This window comes from Choloepus didactylus, chromosome 19 (genome assembly GCF_015220235.1).
Source record: "Choloepus didactylus isolate mChoDid1 chromosome 19, mChoDid1.pri, whole genome shotgun sequence".
In the NCBI taxonomy this organism is placed as follows: Eukaryota; Metazoa; Chordata; class Mammalia; order Pilosa; family Megalonychidae; genus Choloepus; species Choloepus didactylus.
In genome coordinates, this window is record NC_051325.1 from 40413574 (window position 1) to 40432632 (window position 19059).

The window sequence follows — 19059 nt, forward strand, 5'->3', positions numbered from 1 at the left end:
CCTGGCGGTAGGAGGAAACTAACAAAGTCAGGATTCGCATTATTTCTCCGCCCGGTAATTGCCCCCACCCCTAGCGAGCAGCACACAGTAGGCGCTGCGGAAATGCTCGCCTAAGGTAGGTACGGGCCCACTTCCTGCCCCCAAGCGGACTGTCCCGAGCCCGGGTTCCCACCACTCCTCCCTGGAGGCCATGTGGCATTCCTGCGGGGGGAGGTGGGCGCAGGAAGACGGTGCCCTCCTGGCCCCGCCCCCTCCGGGGCGCGGTGGGCGGGGCAAAGCCCCTCCGCGCCGTCGGCCCACCCCGCAGGGGGTGGGCGTAGCTCGCCGCGCTCCGCACAAAGTTTGTTTTCTCCCTTAGGGCGGGTGGGGGAGGGCGAAGAGAGCGTGGAGGGGAGGAGAGGGGATCTGACGTCAGGCCGTGAGGTGCTTTCCAGCCCCGAGCTGTCAGGCCGAGTGTCAGGCCGGGCAGGTACGCTGCACGCTCCGCCGGCGCCCCCCGCCTCCCGCCCGGACGCCCGGGACAGAGCCCAAGGCCGCGTGGGCCGGAAAGACGCTCGGAAAAGTCAGTGCGGGGCGCAGGGGGGCGCGGAGATGTGGGCGAGGGGCGCGCGGACAACTTGGAAAGTTTCTTTCTCGGCCGGGTGGGGGAGGGGGCGTCGTCTTAGCGCGTGCGATTGTGGGTGTGTGAGCTCGAGTGTGTTTGCGAGTCCCGACTGCCGTGTGCTGGTGGGGGCCGGCAGGGGGCTACCGCCCCCCTGGGGGAAGCTCGCTCGTGGCCCCTTCAGGGGCCCAATTCCGCAGGATCCCACCCTGGGGAGGGCCGCCGTGCCCCGGGCTGGAGTGAGCCCGCGCGGTGGGGGGGGGGGGGGGGGGGGGTCTGGTTGGTTGGTTTCAAAAGTGCACGTCGCTAACCGCCAGCAGCGCCCCCCCACCTCCGGCAGCATAGTGGAGGGGGCAGCTGAGAGTGACAGCTGGGGGTGGGGGCGGCGGGGAGGGCCCGAAGCGGCGGGGCGACAGGGGAGCCCGCGAGAGTTCCCCTTTCCTTTGGAACAAAGGAAAGTCTGCCTCCGAGGCATCTGTCACTCTTAGGCGGGCCAAAGAAGCGGGGCGCGTGGGGCCGGCGACCCGGAGAAAGTTTGTGCACTCCGGAACCCTTAGGCAGGCCGAGCGTGAGCCCAGCCTCTCTCAAGGGAAGCACGCAACCCCTGAGGCAGGGGGCGGCCAACATGGAGTCTGGGCGCAGGGCTAGGGGTGGGGGGCGGTGCGGAGGTGGGAGCCCAGCCCCCTCTCCTCCCCTCCCCCTCCGGGCCGAGTTCGGAGCACAAAGCCGAGCGCGCACGCTCGGCCGGCCCCGCGCCCCGAAGAGTCGGCGAGCGCCCAGCGATCGGGGAAGGGGGTGGGGACCAAACTTTTTCCTACCCCGGGATAGACACGTGAGTTTTCTTTCTTCCAGACCCCCCCATCCCACCGAGGCTGCGGGCCCACTGGGGAGCTGGAGCGCGGAGTCTGACCCGCGGTCGCGGACTTGGGGGTGTGTAGTCCCGAACGCAAAGGATTCCTTGCCGCCGCCCGGGGAGCCATGTGCTCCACTCGGTCCGGGCCGCGGGGGAGGCTGTGCGCTTTGTGTGAACTGCTGGGAATGTGAGCCTGAGTGAATGGCCCGGGGGAGTGTCGGGGCCGAGCAGGGGGAGTTGTCAGAAAGTTCGTTGCGGGGGCTGCTTGCTGTTCCGAGTGGTGGGCGTATGTGGGAGTGTGCAGCGAGTGTTGCGTTGAAAGGGTGCTGCCACAGGCCAGTCAAGGTAAGAACTGATCACCAATGCGATGACGGCTGGCGTTTTCTCTGTCCGAGAGCTCATGGGTGGGCATATATCCAGGAATTGTGCTTGTGGCTTGTGTCGCAGTTGTTCATGAGAGGCGTAGGTTTTACAAGCCGTGTGTCCTGTATATGTTGGTGAAAATCATGGGAGTTGCAGGACTTGAGCAGTGTTTTGGTGCAAGTTATCTGAACACTGGTTTTTAGAGTTGCCTGGTGTGAAGGGGTGTGTCTGGGTTTGTGTGTTGAGTATATGTATGAAAAACCTGTCTGGATTGTAGGTGGGCTGGGTTGCAGGACAGCCACAGAGAGAGGTTTGTGTAGACTGAGGGGTCATCTCCACAGCCAACCTCCAGGATCCTGCAGACTGGAACTTGGCTGGCAGCCAGGGTGGAATTTGTACAGATAACCTTGAGTAAACTTCTCACAGCCCGCCAGGGCTGCATCTCTGAGCCTAGATCCCAGCTGCCCTGGCAGCCGGCTGTCTCTTGGAAGAGTGGCACCTCTAACCAGCACCCATCTCACCTCCAAGTGGCCTGGCTGGGGGGGCAGACCCTTCCCTCGAAAGCTTGGCCTGGCCAGTCCAGAGATCTGGGCTGAGGACCAAGTTGAGGAAACAAAACCTGGGAGATGCCAGAGTCTGTTAGCCCAGCCTGGCTGGAGAACTGTTAAAAGGCAGTGGAGGGAGGAGTCTTGAGATTCTGGCATCAGTTTAGCCTGGAACTTTGGCTTTTAAAATGTAAATCTATTTTGCATGTGTGGACAGGAACTTTGTCAAGGATCTGAGAAACTGAGCTGGTTTGTCTAGGGAAATGCCTTCCTTCATTTGACAGGTGAAGAGGGGGCTCAAGCCCTGAGAGGGGAGGAGACTTGCCCAGAGTAACACAGCCAACAGGACTGTTGGGCAGGGACCAGAGCCAGGCCTTGCTCATTCATCAGGATTTTGAGGGGTGGTGTCTGGGACCAGGCTAGAGACTAGATGACCAAGGAGAATGTGAAACAACCAATATGGAAGACTTGTCACTCTCTCTGCAGGGTATATAGTAGGTGCTCAGTAAATGTTGCATGGATTGCTGCAGGGCATGGTAATTTATAGAGTTTCCAGATTCCTCACTTGGCCCTGGGAGACCTGGGAGGCAAGATGGTGGAGCTTCCACACTCAGGAAACTGCCTGGCTCCAAATCCTACTTTATTACAGTATCCTGGCATAGACTCTTTAAAAACAAGCAAACAAAAAAACAGCCTTTTTCTTTTTTTTTTTGTAGCTATTATTCATACACCATACAATTCACCCATTTACAATGTATATTTCAAAGGTTTTTAGCATATTCACAAACATGCAATCATCAATTTTAGAAAATTTTTATCACCTCAAAAAGAAATCTATATATTTTATCTGTCACCTCCTACAGCCCCCAGCCTCTGGCAACCACTAATCTACTGTGTCTGTATAGATTTGCCTACTCTGGACGTTTCATATAAATGGAAACTATAATACGTGGTCTTTTGTGACTAGCTTCTTTCACTTAGTATACATATTATTTTCAATGTTCATCCACATGGTAGAATGTATCATCAGTACTTCATTCTTTTATATGGCTGAATAATATCCCATTGTATGGATATGCCACTTTTTTTTTTTTTAATTCATTCATCAGTTGATGGACATTTGGGTTGTTTCTATCTCTTGGCTATTATGAATACTGCTATAAATATTTGTGTACAAGGCTGTATGTGGACATATGTTTTCATTTCTCTTAGGTAGATACCTAGAAGTAGAATTGTTGGGTTATATGTTAACTACATTTAACAGCTATAGGATCGGAGGCAGTTTCTTAATCTCTGGGCCCCAGCTTCCTCATCAGTAAAACGATGATAATTGTTTCTCCCTCACAAGGGCTTTGTGAGGATTAAATGAGATAATAAATGTCTCATTACAGAGCCTGGAAGAAAGCAGTCCACACTGGTAGCTGTAATTATTTCTGGTCCTGGTACTGCTTATGAATGAGCTATAATTCACTTCAGTAGTCATGAAAGGGAGGAGTTTGGAGGTCATCCCTTCCAGTTTGCCTGGCCATGGTGTGGCCTGAGACTTTGAATTATGACCCTCTCATTTCTGGTATCCCAGGCTCTAGTAAGAGTGAGACTAGGAAAAGGTGCCAGGCAGTGCATGATCCTGATGTCCCATCCCCTGTGTCATTTGCCCCAGGCTTGCCCGAGACCCATCCTAGCCACTAGACACCTCCACCATGTCGGACAGTGATCTAGGCGAGGACGAAGGCCTCCTCTCTCTGGCGGGCAAGAGGAAGCGGAGAGGGAACCTGCCCAAGGAATCAGTGAAGATCCTCCGGGACTGGCTGTACCTGCACCGTTACAACGCCTATCCCTCAGAGCAAGAGAAGCTGAGCCTTTCTGGACAGACCAACCTGTCAGTGCTGCAGGTAAGGAGGAGATCTGGGTGAAGGGGTGGTAGGAGACTTGGGTACTAATCCTGTCCCAGCCCTGTCACTCCTGTGTGGCCTTGGACCAGTCCCCTCCCCTCTGGGTCTTACTTTCTCAAACCCATGTCTCATGAGAACACCTGCCTTCCTTTCCTCAAAGGAGGACTAAATGAAATGAGATCATGGCAGCTAGATTTCAGGGCAAGTACAAGTCCTGAAGAGTCAGGGAGCCATTCATGTCAAGGAGTTGTCACTAACATTGGATGCATGTGGCAGCCATGGGAAGGGAGGTGAGCAGGCACCGTCTGTCTGGGGTCCAGCCACCAGGCCCAGAGCGTGTTTGAATGGGGATTTCATTGCAGCAGGCAACTGGTGATCTGCCATGTGGTTAAGAAATGAGTTGGAATCACAGTCAAGGGACAGGCAGAAATCATTGGCCCTGGGTGCGAACCCCAGTTGGCCCACACAGGAACTGTCGGCCATGTTGGATTTCCCATCTGTAAAGTGGGGGGTTAGAATCCTCCCTGCCTGGCTAGACTGTTGTAAGAAATACATTGAGAACTGGGTGTGAAAGTGCTTTGGAAACCATGCACATGGGCACACTCAAAAGATTGTGTGAACCTCTTATTGTCAGGGTGCAAAGTGTTGTCTCCTTTGAATCATCCCTAGTATTGCCCTGTGATGTCTGTTCTGTCTTTGAGTGGTGAGGTGGGACACCCAGGACCACTGCCTTGCCTCTACTTGCTTCTCAGCAACCCGGGAGACACAGAGCAGGTCCCCACAACCTAGAGCAAGAAGCCTGCCCACTGCCCCATTGCCCTCCATTGTACCCCTCCCTTCATGCACCAGCCAAGCTTCTCCTCCAAGCCCTCCTGCCTCTCTCCCACCTCTTTCCTTTCATAGCCCATTAGGCCAATCTATAGTGTTGTCACTCTCTCCCTTACTCTAACTCTGTAGTTCCCACATCCTCTAATCCCAGTTCCTGTCCCTCCTCCACAAGGCCACCCACAGATACGGTGAGTATGTGGCCCTTGGAATTCCTGTCACTTGACTTTAACTCACTGGGCAGTGGTTAATCAGTTTGTCAGTAAGGCTCTAGGATCACAGACCCTGTCTCAGATCCCATCTTTTCCTCAAGAGAAAGCCTGGAGCTTGGCCATGTCACTGCCTCTTCCTTGAGCCTCTTTCCTCATCTGAAAAAGGAGATGATTGTAGCACTCTCATAGGGTGTGAAGATGGACTGAGAAGAATTTAAGACCCATAGTAAGGTGTTAGCACACAGGAGGTGCTTCTGCTCTCATATTCTCATCCCTCATCTGTCCTCCTAGGCCATAAGGTTGAGACTGACCCAAGATGTCTAGCAGTGCCTGACATTCCACAGATGTGCTGCCTGAGGACTCCCACTGCACCTGGCTCAGTGCTAAGCAACCTCAAAAGGCCTCCCAGAGGAGGTTAGCTTGAACCTACAAGATGTAAAACAGCACAGGCAAAAGGCCTGGAGCCGAGAGCCAGGTTTACCTAGATGGAATCTTCAGTGGTCTCCTTGCCTCCAGCCTTGTTCTTTCAATCCACTGTCTTGATTACAAAAGTACAAATCTGATAATGTCACATACTGTGGACCCCACTGTCCTCAGGATAGAGTCTATACTCTTGAGGAGCTGACCAGCCTCACCAATCAGTTCCTCCTAGACCTTGATCCTGGGGCCTTCACACCTCCTCCTTTGGCTCTAAACAACCAGCCACAGCCCAGACCTTTCCTTACCTGGCTCGCTTGGTTTCAACATCCCTTTCTCATGAAAGCATTCTCTGACCCCAACCTGGGTTTTGGGCCTCTTGCTGTGTATTTCCAGTGAGCTTCATACCTGTCCTGTCAAACCAGTTACTTATTACACTGTATTGGAATGGCATTTTGTCAGGGACATCATTTCTCAAATGTGAGAGTGTAGTGTACTAACTCCTTTTAAAGAAAAGACTTTTCATGGACCCTTCCCCCCCCTCCCCAAATGGGTTAATTTGAATCATTTTTATTATCACATCACTACTTAAGCATGTATGAACATAAAACTGGATTCTAAAAAGTGCTTTTTGCTTTTGCTGTCATACAGAACTATAAAACCAAACAGTTTTGCAAAGTAAATAAATGTAAACCATGGAAATTCCATCTAACTGCATTACTCTAAAATGGCAAATGTATCTTGCTGACTGAGGTGTGGTGTGTAGTGTTTGAGAGGCACTGATTCTGGGGTTGAATAAGTCTACATCACCATAAGCCACAATACTCTGACTTACATCAAAATGAAAACACAAAAGCAAAACATTTTTGTAAAAAACTTTGTGGACCCCTTAGGAAGACACATCTACAAATCTCACTGGGAGATATGCAGGTCTAGGGCCATTGGAGGCTTCTGGGGAAAGGCAGGCTGGGGTCCAGCATGCCCTGGTAGGAGCACTTCTTGCAGTGGCCACCATGCTCTAGAGTCATGCTGAGAGATGAGAAGCAGAGGGAACCTTCAATGGAAACTGCAGGATAAATCCCAAATGGGCCCCAGCTTAGGCAGCATCTCTGCTGGGAGGTCTCGGGCACCTCAGGGACCCTGACTGAGAAGTGATAACTTCTCCACCTTCCCCTTCGCAGGGGTTCCCCTTGATAGCTCCTTCTCACCTGGGTCAGTCAATCACCAATTCCCATATATTTTATTCCTTAAATATCTCTGTAATATGGCTTCTTTGTCACCCTGGCTGCCACCATTGTGTGGTCACTTGTCACTCTCCTACTTTAACCCTTCACTGGCTTCCACTGTCCTCATGACAACACAACCTCATCCCTGGCCCCCACGCTCCAGGCACACTGGCCATGGCCCAGGATCTGTGACCTCGTAAGCCTCAACCCCTAGAAGAGCTGCGGTCTCCCACAGCCGGACTGTACTCGCTCATTTGACCACATTAACTCTAGAGACACAAAGAGCAGGGACCTTGTCCTGTTCATCGCTGTATCCCTAGTGTTCAGCCCAGGGCCTGGCATCTGGTTGGTGCTCTGTAAATAATTGTTAAAATGACAGAAAATGAAGATAAAGTTTTGGAAATGTCAACAGGCAGGACCTGAGAAGTAAGGAAATCTAGTGGCTCATCAATCAAAAAAAGTTGACTAAGTCCCTGCGTGTATCTTGTGTGGAATTTTTAAAACTTAAACATCTTTTATTAAATACGTACAAAAGTAAGAGAATATTATAAAAAACCTTTGGGTACCAATCAGCTGGCTTCGTCAAACATCAACATTTGCCAAGCCTGTCTTCTCTCTCCCTGGGGGCAGCTCTTTTGATTGTCTCCTTTAAACTGCCCAGGAGAGCACTGTGTTAGCAAGTCAATGAGTCATTTAACTAACTGGTTTGCTGGTACTTGCCCAAAGCTGGGCAGTTCGTAGGGTAAGCCCAAGCCCAAAAAAAAAAAAAAAGGCTTTTCACGTTCTCTGTAACACCCTCAAAGCCCAGTTTATTGGTTGCACTGGCTGTGCAGTTTTCAAACTGCCCTGTGGGGAAGGAAGGTAAGCTTGGCAGGTGGGCTTTCAGTCCCCAATCCTTGGTTCTGTAATCTTGATTGGGAGTGGCCTATGTGCCAGGCCCAGTGTCGGGAGCTTGGAGCACAACGGAAGAGAGAACAGGCACTGTCTCTGCCCACAGGTAGCCTCCTGGGAGGAGAAGACTATTGAAAGGACCAAAAATTTAACTACCAATGAGGAGGATGTTTCTTACCACCTATGAGATGTGAGAAAGCAGCCAGGCTGCCCTGGTATGGGATTAGGAAAGGCCCCCTGATTTGAAGGGAGTCCTGGCAGATGTGAAGGAATGGGGAGCTGAGGGGCAACGGAATGCGGGGACTGCAGTGGAAGGAGGGGGCACAGGCAGGAAGGAGCCTGGAGCACAGGGAAGCCGTGGTGGCCTTCCATGCAGGATGCCTTCGCCTGGCACCCAGGGCAGCCAGTGACTGCCTTCAGCCTCTGGAGCCACTCTCCTCACGCTGGCTCTAAAGCCTTCTGATTTTTCCCACAGGGAACCTCCACCCTCCACCCTCCCTACCTCAAGGCTTTCATCTTTATACATATCTATCTATCTATCTATCGATCAATTATCGATAGATATAGATCGATTATCTATCTATCTATTTTGACCTTCTGTGTAAGCTTTTTGCTTAAAGAAAGGGCTTGGCTCCCAAAGACTAGTTGAACCAGTGGGCTAGACTGTGGGTTCCCGAACTTGGATGTGAGAACTCTGAGGAGCCTGTTTAAAAACATACATTCCTGACTCTACCCCACCCTCCACCCTACTGGATCTATAAAGCTTATGAGAAATATTCTACTTGAAGTTTTTTAAAAGTCACTTCAAAGGTGATTCTAAAGCAGCCTACTGCCTGCCTTTAAGAACATCCGGATGCTGGTAGTCACACAACTCAGAAGGTGGTATGGGAATGTTTGGGAAAGGCTTCTCCATGCCTTCCCTTCTCTCCCCTCTTTAGCTTCCTGTGTCTGCCTTCATCAAACTCCCCGCTCTGAGCTTCGCGGCCTTCATCAGCTTCCTGTGTTATCTCCTACCCTCGTTTGCTACAGTGATTCCTCCCTTGTCCTTCATCTCAGCCACTGTTTAAAAAAAGAATACCAACAGGGCAGCAGGCTTTCAGACAGAACTCTGTTTTGTTTTAGAGACAGGCTTTCAGGCATCGTAGACCCGCCCAAGGCCCAGCATCCAGCTTGTTCATCAATCACACAGTTCACCTTGGCCTTCTCCCTCCCATCTCTCCAGAGACCTTGAGTGGGGACAAGTCACATGCTCGTTTTCCGACTTAGGCTTGGGGTTGGGTCTACAGAAAGTCCCGACAGCCGGTTATCACAGTTGTGCTGGCAGGCACTCAGGCCTCCCACCCTGGCCTGACCCCCCCCTCAGCTGTGCATTTCTAGCAAGTGAGAAGACAAAACAGACAGAGACAGTAGGCTGCCAAGTTTTCTGTGGACAGGAGTAGGGGGAGGTTGTATTTCTTCCATTCTCATAATCAGAAGCCAAAATGGGAGGTGCAACCAGGGGCTAGGTGCCCACACAGCTGCTAGTATACTGCAAAGCTCCCCTACCTGAGACTGCTTTCTCAACAACACTCTCCCCTCCTTCACTTGACCCAGGTCACTGTGACCCAACATCTCACCTGCATACAGATGATGAGATACAGTGCTCCTGTAGTGCAGGTAGCTGAGGAGGCAGCTGTGGGATGGAGGGATAGATGTTGCCACACCTGAGCAGAGAGAAAAGCCCTCGGGTTGACGCTCTTCAGCCTTTTCTCTCACCTGCAGCCTGGAACACATCCCAGCCTTTCCACTCATTGTCTTTGTGACCTTGAACAAGTTACTGAACTTCTGATCTGTTCATCTGTACAAATAAAATAGAGATCATCATAGAACCTGTCTCATAGACTGTAGAGTAATTAGATGTGAAGTGTTTAGACCAGCACCTGATATAGTTTGTGCTCAACAGGTGTTTGCTATTAGGATTGTAATAATGATTATTCAGCTGTCCCCTCTGTTCCTCTGTTTGGTAAGAGACAGCAAGGCAAACCAAGAATAGCAGTGGGCCCTAAAGCCAGGAGGCCTGCATTTGAATCCCAGCTCTGCCACTTAGTGGCTATGTGATTTTGGGCAAGTTGATTTATCTCTTTGAGCACAAATTTCCTCTTTAGTACTTTGGGGACACTGCTCATTACTTTCCAGGTTTGTGTACAGATTAAATGAAACCCAAGTGAGATGGCTGGCATGATACCTGGTAATAAAGAGGCTTAATAAAATTTCCCCAAATAGTCAAAACAAGAAAAAGAAGAACACAGTTGGAGGACTCATGCTTCCCTATTTCAAACTTATTATAAAGCTGCATTAATTAAAACAATGTGCTCCTAGTGTAAGGAGAGACATATAGACAAGTGGAAAAGAAATGAGAGTCCAGCGATAAAGCCATATATCTACAGCCAGCTGATTTTCAATCAGGGTGCCAAGTCCACTCACTGAGGAAAAAATAGTCTCTCCAACAAATGGTGCTGGGAAAACTAGATACCTACATGCAAAAGAATGAAAGTGGACCCATGCCCCATACCATATTACAAAAATTAACTCAGTGACCTAAATATAAGAGCTAAACCTATAAAACTCAGAAAAATAAAAAAAACAGGAAAATCTTCAGGGCCTTGTATTTGGCAATAGATTCTTAGATATGACACCAAAAGCTTGAGCAACAAAAGAAAAAATATATAAAATGGACTTCATCAGAATAAAAAACTTCTCTGCATCAAAGGAAATTATCAAGAAAGAGACAGGACAACCTACAGAATGGGAGAAAATATTTGGAAAGAATATATCTGATAAGGTTTTAATATCCAGAATATATAAAGAATTTCTACAAGTCAACCAAAAAAAAGACAACCCAATTTAAAAATGGGCAAAGGACTCGAATAGCCATTTCTCCAAAGATACACAAAGGGCCAGTATGCACAGAAAAAGATGCTCAACATCACAAGTCATTAGGGAAACACAAATGAAAACCACAATGAGATACCACTTCACACCTGCTAGTTTGGAAAATAAGTGTAGACAAGTATACTGAGAAATAGGAACCCTCCTGCATTGCTGGTGGGAATGTAAAATGGTACAATTGCAATGGAAAACAGTTTGGTAGTTCCTCAAAAAACTAAACACAGAACTACTATATGACCCAGCACTTCCATTCCTTAGGTATATGCCCCAAAGAACTGAAAGCAGGGACTCAGATACTTGTACAGCAATGTTCATAGTAAGCTTATTCACAGCAGCCAAAGGTGAAGACAACCCAGTGTCCATCAAAAGATGAATGGATAACAAACAAAATGCAGTATATCCATACAATGGAATATTATTCAGCCATAAAAATAAATGAAGTTCTGATACATGTTACAACATGGATGAACCCTGAAGACATGCTATGTGAAAGAAGCCAGACACAAAAAGACAAATATTGTTCGAATCCACTTGTATGAGTTATCTAGAATGAGCAAATTCATAGAGACAGAAAGTAGACTGGAGGTTGCTGGGACACGGGGGGAAAGGGAATGGGGAGTTATTGCTTAATGGGTACAGAGTTTGTGTTTTGGGTGATGAAAACGTTTTTGTAATCACTGGTGCTAATGGTAGGCCCAACATTGTGAATGTACTTAATGCCACTGACTTGTACACTTACAAATGGTTAACATGGCAAATTTTATGTTATATATATGTTACCACACACACACACATACACAAATTTTCAGCATTTCATTTAAGGTAAAATAAGCATTTTTCCTCCATCTTCAAGTCACACCCCACCAAATACTCCCTCCCTATCTCCCACCCCTGTAAATTAGGAATGAGGTGTGTTGGGGGCACAGTTGAAGGCCCAGAGGGTAGATCCACAAGCCACAGAGGATTATGCCCAGGTACTGAAACCTATTGGAGGTCGCCTGGTTGGGTTTTGAAATTGCCTAGAACCAGTGACTCTTTTCTTCCTTCCATTTTCTCCCCTTCGGAATGGGAATGTCTATCACTATTATATTCTGTGCATGTCCCACTACTGTGTTTTGGAAACACATAACTTGTTCTTTAGTTTTACAGGTGTACAGATGAGAAGAATTTTGCCCCTGGATGGATTATTCCCAGAGTATCACATCTTTTTTACATAATTAGATGATGAGGTTGGGACTTCAGAGCTGATGATATTTAGATGAGATGTTTTACTTTGAGTTGATGCTGTGATGGATTGAGACTTCTGGGGATGTTGGAATGAAACAAATGTATTTTGATTGTGGGATGGATGTAAAGCTTTGGGGGCTAGAGGGCAGACTGTGGTAGGCTGGGTACTGGCACCCCTAGAGGTGACCGTGCCCTAATCCCTGAAACCTGGGAAAGTTACTTTGTATGGTAAAAGGGATTTTGCGTATGTGATCAAACTAAGGATCTTGAGATGGGAAGATTACCCTGGATAGCCAGGTAGACCTCGTGTAATCATAAGGACCCTTTATAAGGACACAGGAGGAGTCATAGAGGAGAAGGCAGTGTAATGATGGAAGAAGAGATTGAAATGATGGTCTTTGAATATGGAGAAGGAACCACAAGCCAAGGAATACAGGTGGCCACTAGAAGCTGAATAAGGCATGGAAATGGATTCTCCCCTCAGAGCCTCCAGAAGGAACCGGACCTGCCAACACCTTGACTTTAGCCCTGTGAACCTGATTTCAGATTTCTGACCACCAGAACTGTAAGATAATAAATTTGTGTTGTTTTAACCCATTTTATTAAAAAAAAAGTTATTTCCCTTCCTTAATTCCAGCTCTTCGGCACTACCACTTCTTGGGACTCTTCCCCCAACTTTTGCCAGGATTCACCTCAGCAAGTATCTACCAATGTCCACTGTGTGTAATGTTCATTTGCACTGGGAGGACCATAGAGATAAAGGGGAAGGGGGAGGTGAATGGGGACCCCAGGGACAGGTTCTTTCTAGAAAGAGAGGGAAAGGCCACAAGAAAGCTCTGGCCCTGCCCTGCCCCTGACCTGGTGCTATTCCTTGGTCACCTGTGGAGTGGGCACAGCTGCAGCCAGCTGGGCAAGGAGCCATGCCAGTTCTAGACACCAGCTGTCATGGGTGACTGTCTCTTTGGCTGGGTAGAGGCAGATAGGGAGAGCCCATGGGAAGGGAGTACCCACGGGCTTGCTCAGATAGGGGCCAAGAAGGAAACCTGGTGATAGGGGCAGAAATTGGTAGAGAAGTCCAGAAGAGAGCTGAGTCTTTGAACCATTCAACAAATTTTAGAGGACCACTAGGCATTGTAGCCCACACAGTTCCCAGATCTCATTGTGGAGCAGGGCAAAGTTTTCTGTCTTTCCCTTTCCCTTACAGCAGCTGGTACTATAGCACATGTTCCCTAAGTATCTGTTGATGAATAGCTGAGAGGAGAGAAGAGTCAGGGTCCAGATGAGGACCTAGAGTGTGAAATTCAGGTCAGTCCACTGTTTAGGCCCCTTTGCGGTTTGCCGTGGTGTTTGAGCCTAGCAAGATGAGCCCTGCCCATTTCTGAGCTCATTGACTACCCTTCCTGCCCCCCCCCCCGCCCCCTGTCCCCTGTCAATTTTTCAAACCAAACTTGCTCCTGCCTCAGGACCTTGATACTTGCTGTTTCCTCTGTCTAGAACATTCTTCCTTAAGTTTTCTGTGTGATTGGCTCCTTCTTATTTAAATCTCAGCCTTCCCAGAACCCCTGTCTAGAGAATTCTTTCATCCTTATTTGCTAGCCTTCTATTCCTGCCTGTTTTCCTTCCTAGCCTTTATTGGGGGTTATTCACCTATTTGATTATTGCCATTTTCTACAACTAGATGGACTATAAGCTCCACAAAGGTAGAATTCACATCTTTTTAATGCACAGAGGTTTCCCTAGTACCAGGAACTGGTTCTAGCACACAGTAGGCACTCAATATTTGAATGAACAGAAAGCCTTGAAAGGGGAAGCAGCAAGAAGGTGAGAAGTGCTAATTTGACTGCTGTAATGAATAAAATAAGCTGTGGGGTCTGAAGCCCCAGAGAGGAGGGACTCCTGCTCTTCTAACTCCAGAGGCTCAGGCTTGGGGATCCCCAGCTAGAATCCTTGCTGACTCTACCAGGCTAAGCTTTAAGTATGTTCAAAAGTAGAAAAGGAATTGATCAAATTCATTTTATATGGCTGATGTGACTATTAGAAGAAAATTTTGTACATGTTCAGTGCTCAGTAAATGGTAGCTACTGGTAAACAGCAACAGAAGCTCTCAAAAAGATGCCTAGATGTATGGATACCTACCATGCCACACCTGTGCCCACCCCCATACACACACCCACTAGTTTATGTTTTTTCTGTTTCTGAGTTGGCAGCTGTTTCCCTATGATGGCTCCTCCAATGGAAGGCAAGACAGAAGATGGCTTGGAAAAGATGATAGGGATTGTATTTGCCTATTTAAGGAAAGGATTGATGTTTTAAAATAGGTTTCGTATTCATGAGCTTGTATCAACCATGCAACTAGGAAACTGATTTCTAATGTAATCCATAACCATTTTAAATAACGCCCAGGTGAACTACTGTAGAATTGTTCTTGTTACCTCTCTAGGCCGATAGGAGTAAATGCAAGGAAAAAGGGTACGAGTGGTTGGTCTTTCGGACAGTTGAGAATGTCATAATCAGGTGTTTGCTGCTTTCAGATATGCACTGTATTGACACTGTCTGAATAGAGATGCCTTTGCCTTTTGAATCCAATTACTCTGCTCTGGGCCTATCTCCAGTATCCAGGATCAGCCAAGACAGAGTAGGTATTCTCCAGTGAAGAAGAGAACATTCCAACAAAAAGGAATGTGATGTGCAGAGTCATGAAACTGAAAAAACATGGCTTGAATAAAGGTTGATGAGCAGTTTCACATGCAGAAGGATACAGTGTGGGAAGGGAGTGTGTCCGGGTAGCTGGAAAGATAGGCTGTGAGAGGGGAGGGTTTTAACACCTAGGCTCACAGAGCCTGGACTTGATCCTACTGGCTGGAGGAGATAAATGGCAGGTTTCTAGAATAGGAGTGACAGTCATTTGCATTTTAGAAAGAACTGACGAGTACATTGGAGAGCCTTGAAGCTCAGGCTGTTAAAAAGAGAGTCCAGACAGATATGGGTGGGGTGCTGGATGTATCCCCCAAGCCAGATGGTAAGATACGAGTAGGGTTCTGTCTCTGACTTTCGTGCAACAAACAGATGTGCCTTAGGCTTTGCAGCATACTACTTAATGGTGAGAAATTTCATGCCTTGTCCATAAATCCAAAAAGATCTGAGAACTATTGGCTAGACAGGAATAGGGTCAAGGTTATTGTAGTTTTCTCAGCAGCAGTGGGAAAACTTGATGTTGAATGCACATTCAACTGGGACCACTGGTTTTGCTTGGAAACAAGAATAATTTTTCTTCTACGTGACAATCTTTTGGTCCCTTTGTGGCTTTTTCTCTAGCTTGCATTGAGACTCTGCTCTAGAAACTTAAGAATGAATCACCCTTGACACCACCCTCTCTTTCCTCCTCCATTCTCCCACATCCAACCATGTACCAGGTCCTACAGTTTCTAACTTCCCAAGTACACCATACATTTGTCCTCTTCTCAACATCTTCTAACATAATCTCAACTACTAATCCTTTTCCCTAATTTACTGTTCTCCATATAGCAAAGCACTCCTTTGCTTAAAACCTGTCTACAGCTCCCCATTGCCCTTAGAATAAAGAATCAAATCTTCAGCCTAAAAGGTAACCTCTGGTTAACACCCTAAGCTCCAGCTACACTGGCCTTTCTCTGAGTTCCTCATAAGCACTCCACTGCCATCTGCCACTGGGTCTTTGTACAAGATGATTCTTCTAAATGGAATGCTCTTATCCGTCCCCTACCTAAACAACAACTAATCCTTCACATCTGAAGAGCCAGTTCCTCAAAGAGAGTGCTTCTCTGAGTCCACAAAGACTCAATTGGGTCCTGTCTTATCTCTAATAGTACCATGTACCTTCTCTTCACAGGCTAAATCACAGCTGCAGTTTTACATTTCTTATTTAACTCTGTCCACTGTGAACCTCTATGAGGTCTGGGATCCTGTCTTTGTTGTTTTTTGCCGTGTCCCTGGAGCCTGCAACATAGTAGGTGCTTCATAGCTGTTTTTGATTTTGTGAACTGATCTTAGTTTCCTTTTCTTTCCAGATATGTAACTGGTTCATCAATGCCCGGCGGCGGCTTCTCCCAGACATGCTTCGGAAGGATGGCAAAGACCCTAACCAGTTCACCATTTCCCGCCGTGGGAGCAAAGCCTCAGATGTGACCCTCCCCCGGGGCAACAGCTCCTCAGTGCTGGCTGTATCCGTACCTACCCCTACCAATGTGCTCTCCTTGTCTGTGTGCTCTGTGCCGCTCCACCCAGGCCAGGGGGAGAAGCCAGCCGCCCCCTTCCCACAGGGGGAGCTAGAGCCACCCAAGACCGTGTTGACTCCTGGTAGCACACTCACCCTGCTGACAAGGGCTGAGGCCGGCAGCCCCACAGGTGGACTCTTCAACACACCACCGCCCACGCCTCCAGAGCAGGACAAGGAGGACTTCAGCAGCTTCCAGCTGTTGGTGGAGGTGGCGCTACAGAGGGCTGCTGAGATGGAGCTTCAGAAGCAGCAGGACCCATCACCTCCCTTACTGCACACTCCCATCCCCTTAGTCTCTGAAAACCCCAAGTAGGCATCTGCTAGCAGGGTGCTCAAGGCTTGAGCCAGCTGTCCTGGGTTTCCATTTTGGTTCCCTTTCATACAGAGGGTTTTCTGTGGATCCCTGCCAAACATCAGGATTGTCTCTTCTGTCCGGAAGTCTTCAGCAGGAAACACCAACTGGTGTCATTGCACTGTGATGGGGACCTTCCTGAGCTGACTCTGTCATTTTTCCAGGCCTCCTCACAGTATTGGAATCAAGAGATGGGAGATAGACATGGTGCTGCTGCTTCTCCAGGAATCCCCGGGACACCTCTGTTCCCATCGGGTTTCCTGGGCTGGCCTCAGGGAACCTGCCAAGTTCAGATCTATGCTGGTCCCAAGTTGCCCTTGAGCTGGGCCTCTGTTAAGCCAGGTGTGGACATTCCAAGACCCTAAGTGTGAACAAAAGAGAAACTCAGCACATGTAACGGAACCGACTCCAGTTGAATGTTTAGTTTTCGCTAAACTATTGTTTTTCCCTTTTTGCTGTGGTTTGCATTAATGGGAGTAGTTATCCCTGGTATGGGGAATGAGCGAGTGCCTTGCATGATGGAATCTGATGAACTGGGAAAGATCCACCACTGCAACTGGTGACTGTTTTTACAAGGAAGTGAGTACTTTTTTGGGGGGACCAGCTATATCTCTGTAGTAGTGCGAAAATTCCAAACAGTTGTTTTGTTGGTTGTTTGGTTTACCAAAAAAAAACAAAAGAAAAAAACAACTTATGGGTTCTTCCTTTTCTGCATCAGGCGCAGAAAGGGACAAAGCCACAGCCAAGAGGAAGGGTTCAATAGAGAATCTGACCAAAACTAGGCACAGAGCAGAGAAGCATGATAAATCCAGAGAAGTTTTTTTTGTTGTTTTTTATTCTATTTTTTGGGGGGTGTATGTGATATAAACTAGACTGAGGCAGTGGGTTTTCTTCTCTATAAAGTTTTGCCTCCATTATTCCTGAATGCTTTGCCCTGCAGCCTGAGTTTGGAATTCCTTTAGGATACTAGGGCCGGAATGTCAAAAGCAGCTCCTCCTTGGAGAGAAGTGAGCCATCTAGTGGTCAGGCAGCCCTCCTATCTGAACAGGCAGCTTTTCCAACAATGGTGGCAGGAAACCATTCCTGGAGGGAGCAGATAATAGCACCCCAGGTCCCTAGGGAACTGCCACCAGAGGAGGCTGGAATTGGAAATTGGTTATGAAGCCTGTTTGCTGTGTCTTTGTGTTGCACCTTTCTTTAAACTGGAGTTGCACTTGCTCTGAACATCAGTGAAACAAATCACAGTTGGTCTTACTATTCTCCCTCCCCAAACTTCCCTGCATTTTTTTTTCCTGCTGTTTCATTGCTGAGAAAGTTGAACAGCACTATACCCCCTCCATATATATCCTAAGAAACACTAACCCTAGGTTATTAGTAGCCTAAATAATTTTGTTCTGAATAACATTGTTACTTGGGCCAAGAGACAGGTCAGGGCCCCGGCCTGTAGTTTCTTGAAATTGCCAGGTGTCAGGCACAATGTATGTGTGGGAGGGTGAGTTCCTGGGTTTCCTGGGTGTTGACTGATGTGGGTGGGCCTGGCCAGGAGGAAGGCAGCAACATGTCTCCTGTCCTTTCTGGGAAGATCCCCGGAACCCTCAGGGAGGCTCCTCCCCCTTCTCCTGAGTGGCCTGGCCTATCCGTTGTTGTAGGGGATCACTTATTAAAAGAGGGAGTTTTTCTCTTTGAGGGTGGGCAAGTTTCCTATGCGTTCTTTTGCCTCCCTCAGCCTTTTCCTCCTGTGCCCTCTCCTTGTGTGCCCCAGGGGGATCAGGGATCCTCACCCTCCTGAGGCCTAGCTGGGGAAAATAAACATGGCAGCTTCAGGTTTAGCTGAAGTTGCCATTTGCCCAGCCTCTTCCACCCCGCCCATGTATGTGAGCCCAGGCCTGGTGTGCTTGTTGCAGGATGCTGATAGTAGGGGACTCAGTGTATGGGGTTGGGGTAGTATTTCCCCTTCTCACAATGCACTGAGCAGTAGAGGTGGTGGGTGGAGGGGCCATGCTGCTGAATTCTGGTTGGCATTCTGCCTCTGTGAGAAATGGGGTAGCTGGGGTAGGGCAGCCTCTGTTTGGGTTTGGTTGTGAGATAAACCTGGAAAAGAGGCATAGTTGTCTAGTTGAATTATTTGAGCAAAAAACTACTGTAAATAACTTTTATTTTTGTCTTTTGTCAAATAAAGTTTTTTTTGTTGTTGTTAAACACAAACAAAATGCTTGAATGATCCATTGACTCTGGGCCCAGGCCTAGGGAAAGGGCAATCACTGAGTTCATACTCTGCCTTGCTTCTTCCACTTCTAGTAGTCATCTGTGAGTTCTGTGCACCCTGTACCCCTATTTCCGTTGGGAAATCACTGCCCCAGCCCCATCCCACACCCTGTTCATCAGCATCTGTAGGGGTATGCATCCCAAGCTGGGCAGTCAGTCTTCCCAGGGATCAGCAATCAAGCTTTGGGTCCAAGTGGTGAGGATGTG

At 48.3% G+C, this 19059-nt stretch overlaps 1 protein-coding gene across 4 annotated transcripts; it reads left to right on the forward strand.

Annotated features, from left to right (window-relative positions):
• The first annotated feature begins 278 nt into the window (after nucleotides 1–278).
• On the forward strand, nucleotides 279–18786 carry TGIF2 (TGFB induced factor homeobox 2). Of its 4 annotated transcripts, none has more exons than XM_037811019.1 (3): nucleotides 279–340; nucleotides 4023–4254; nucleotides 16027–18786. In XM_037811019.1, exons 2-3 carry the CDS (start codon nucleotides 4063–4065, stop codon nucleotides 16546–16548), a joined length of 714 nt encoding a protein of 237 aa, XP_037666947.1. In that variant the 5' UTR covers nucleotides 279–340; nucleotides 4023–4062; the 3' UTR covers nucleotides 16549–18786. The 4 variants fall into 4 exon arrangements, with proteins under 4 accessions (XP_037666947.1, XP_037666946.1, XP_037666948.1 ...); XM_037811018.1 differs by lacking the exon at nucleotides 279–340 and adding an exon at nucleotides 388–562; XM_037811020.1 differs by lacking the exon at nucleotides 279–340 and adding an exon at nucleotides 1301–1433.
• Nucleotides 18787–19059: the final 273 nt, after the last annotated feature.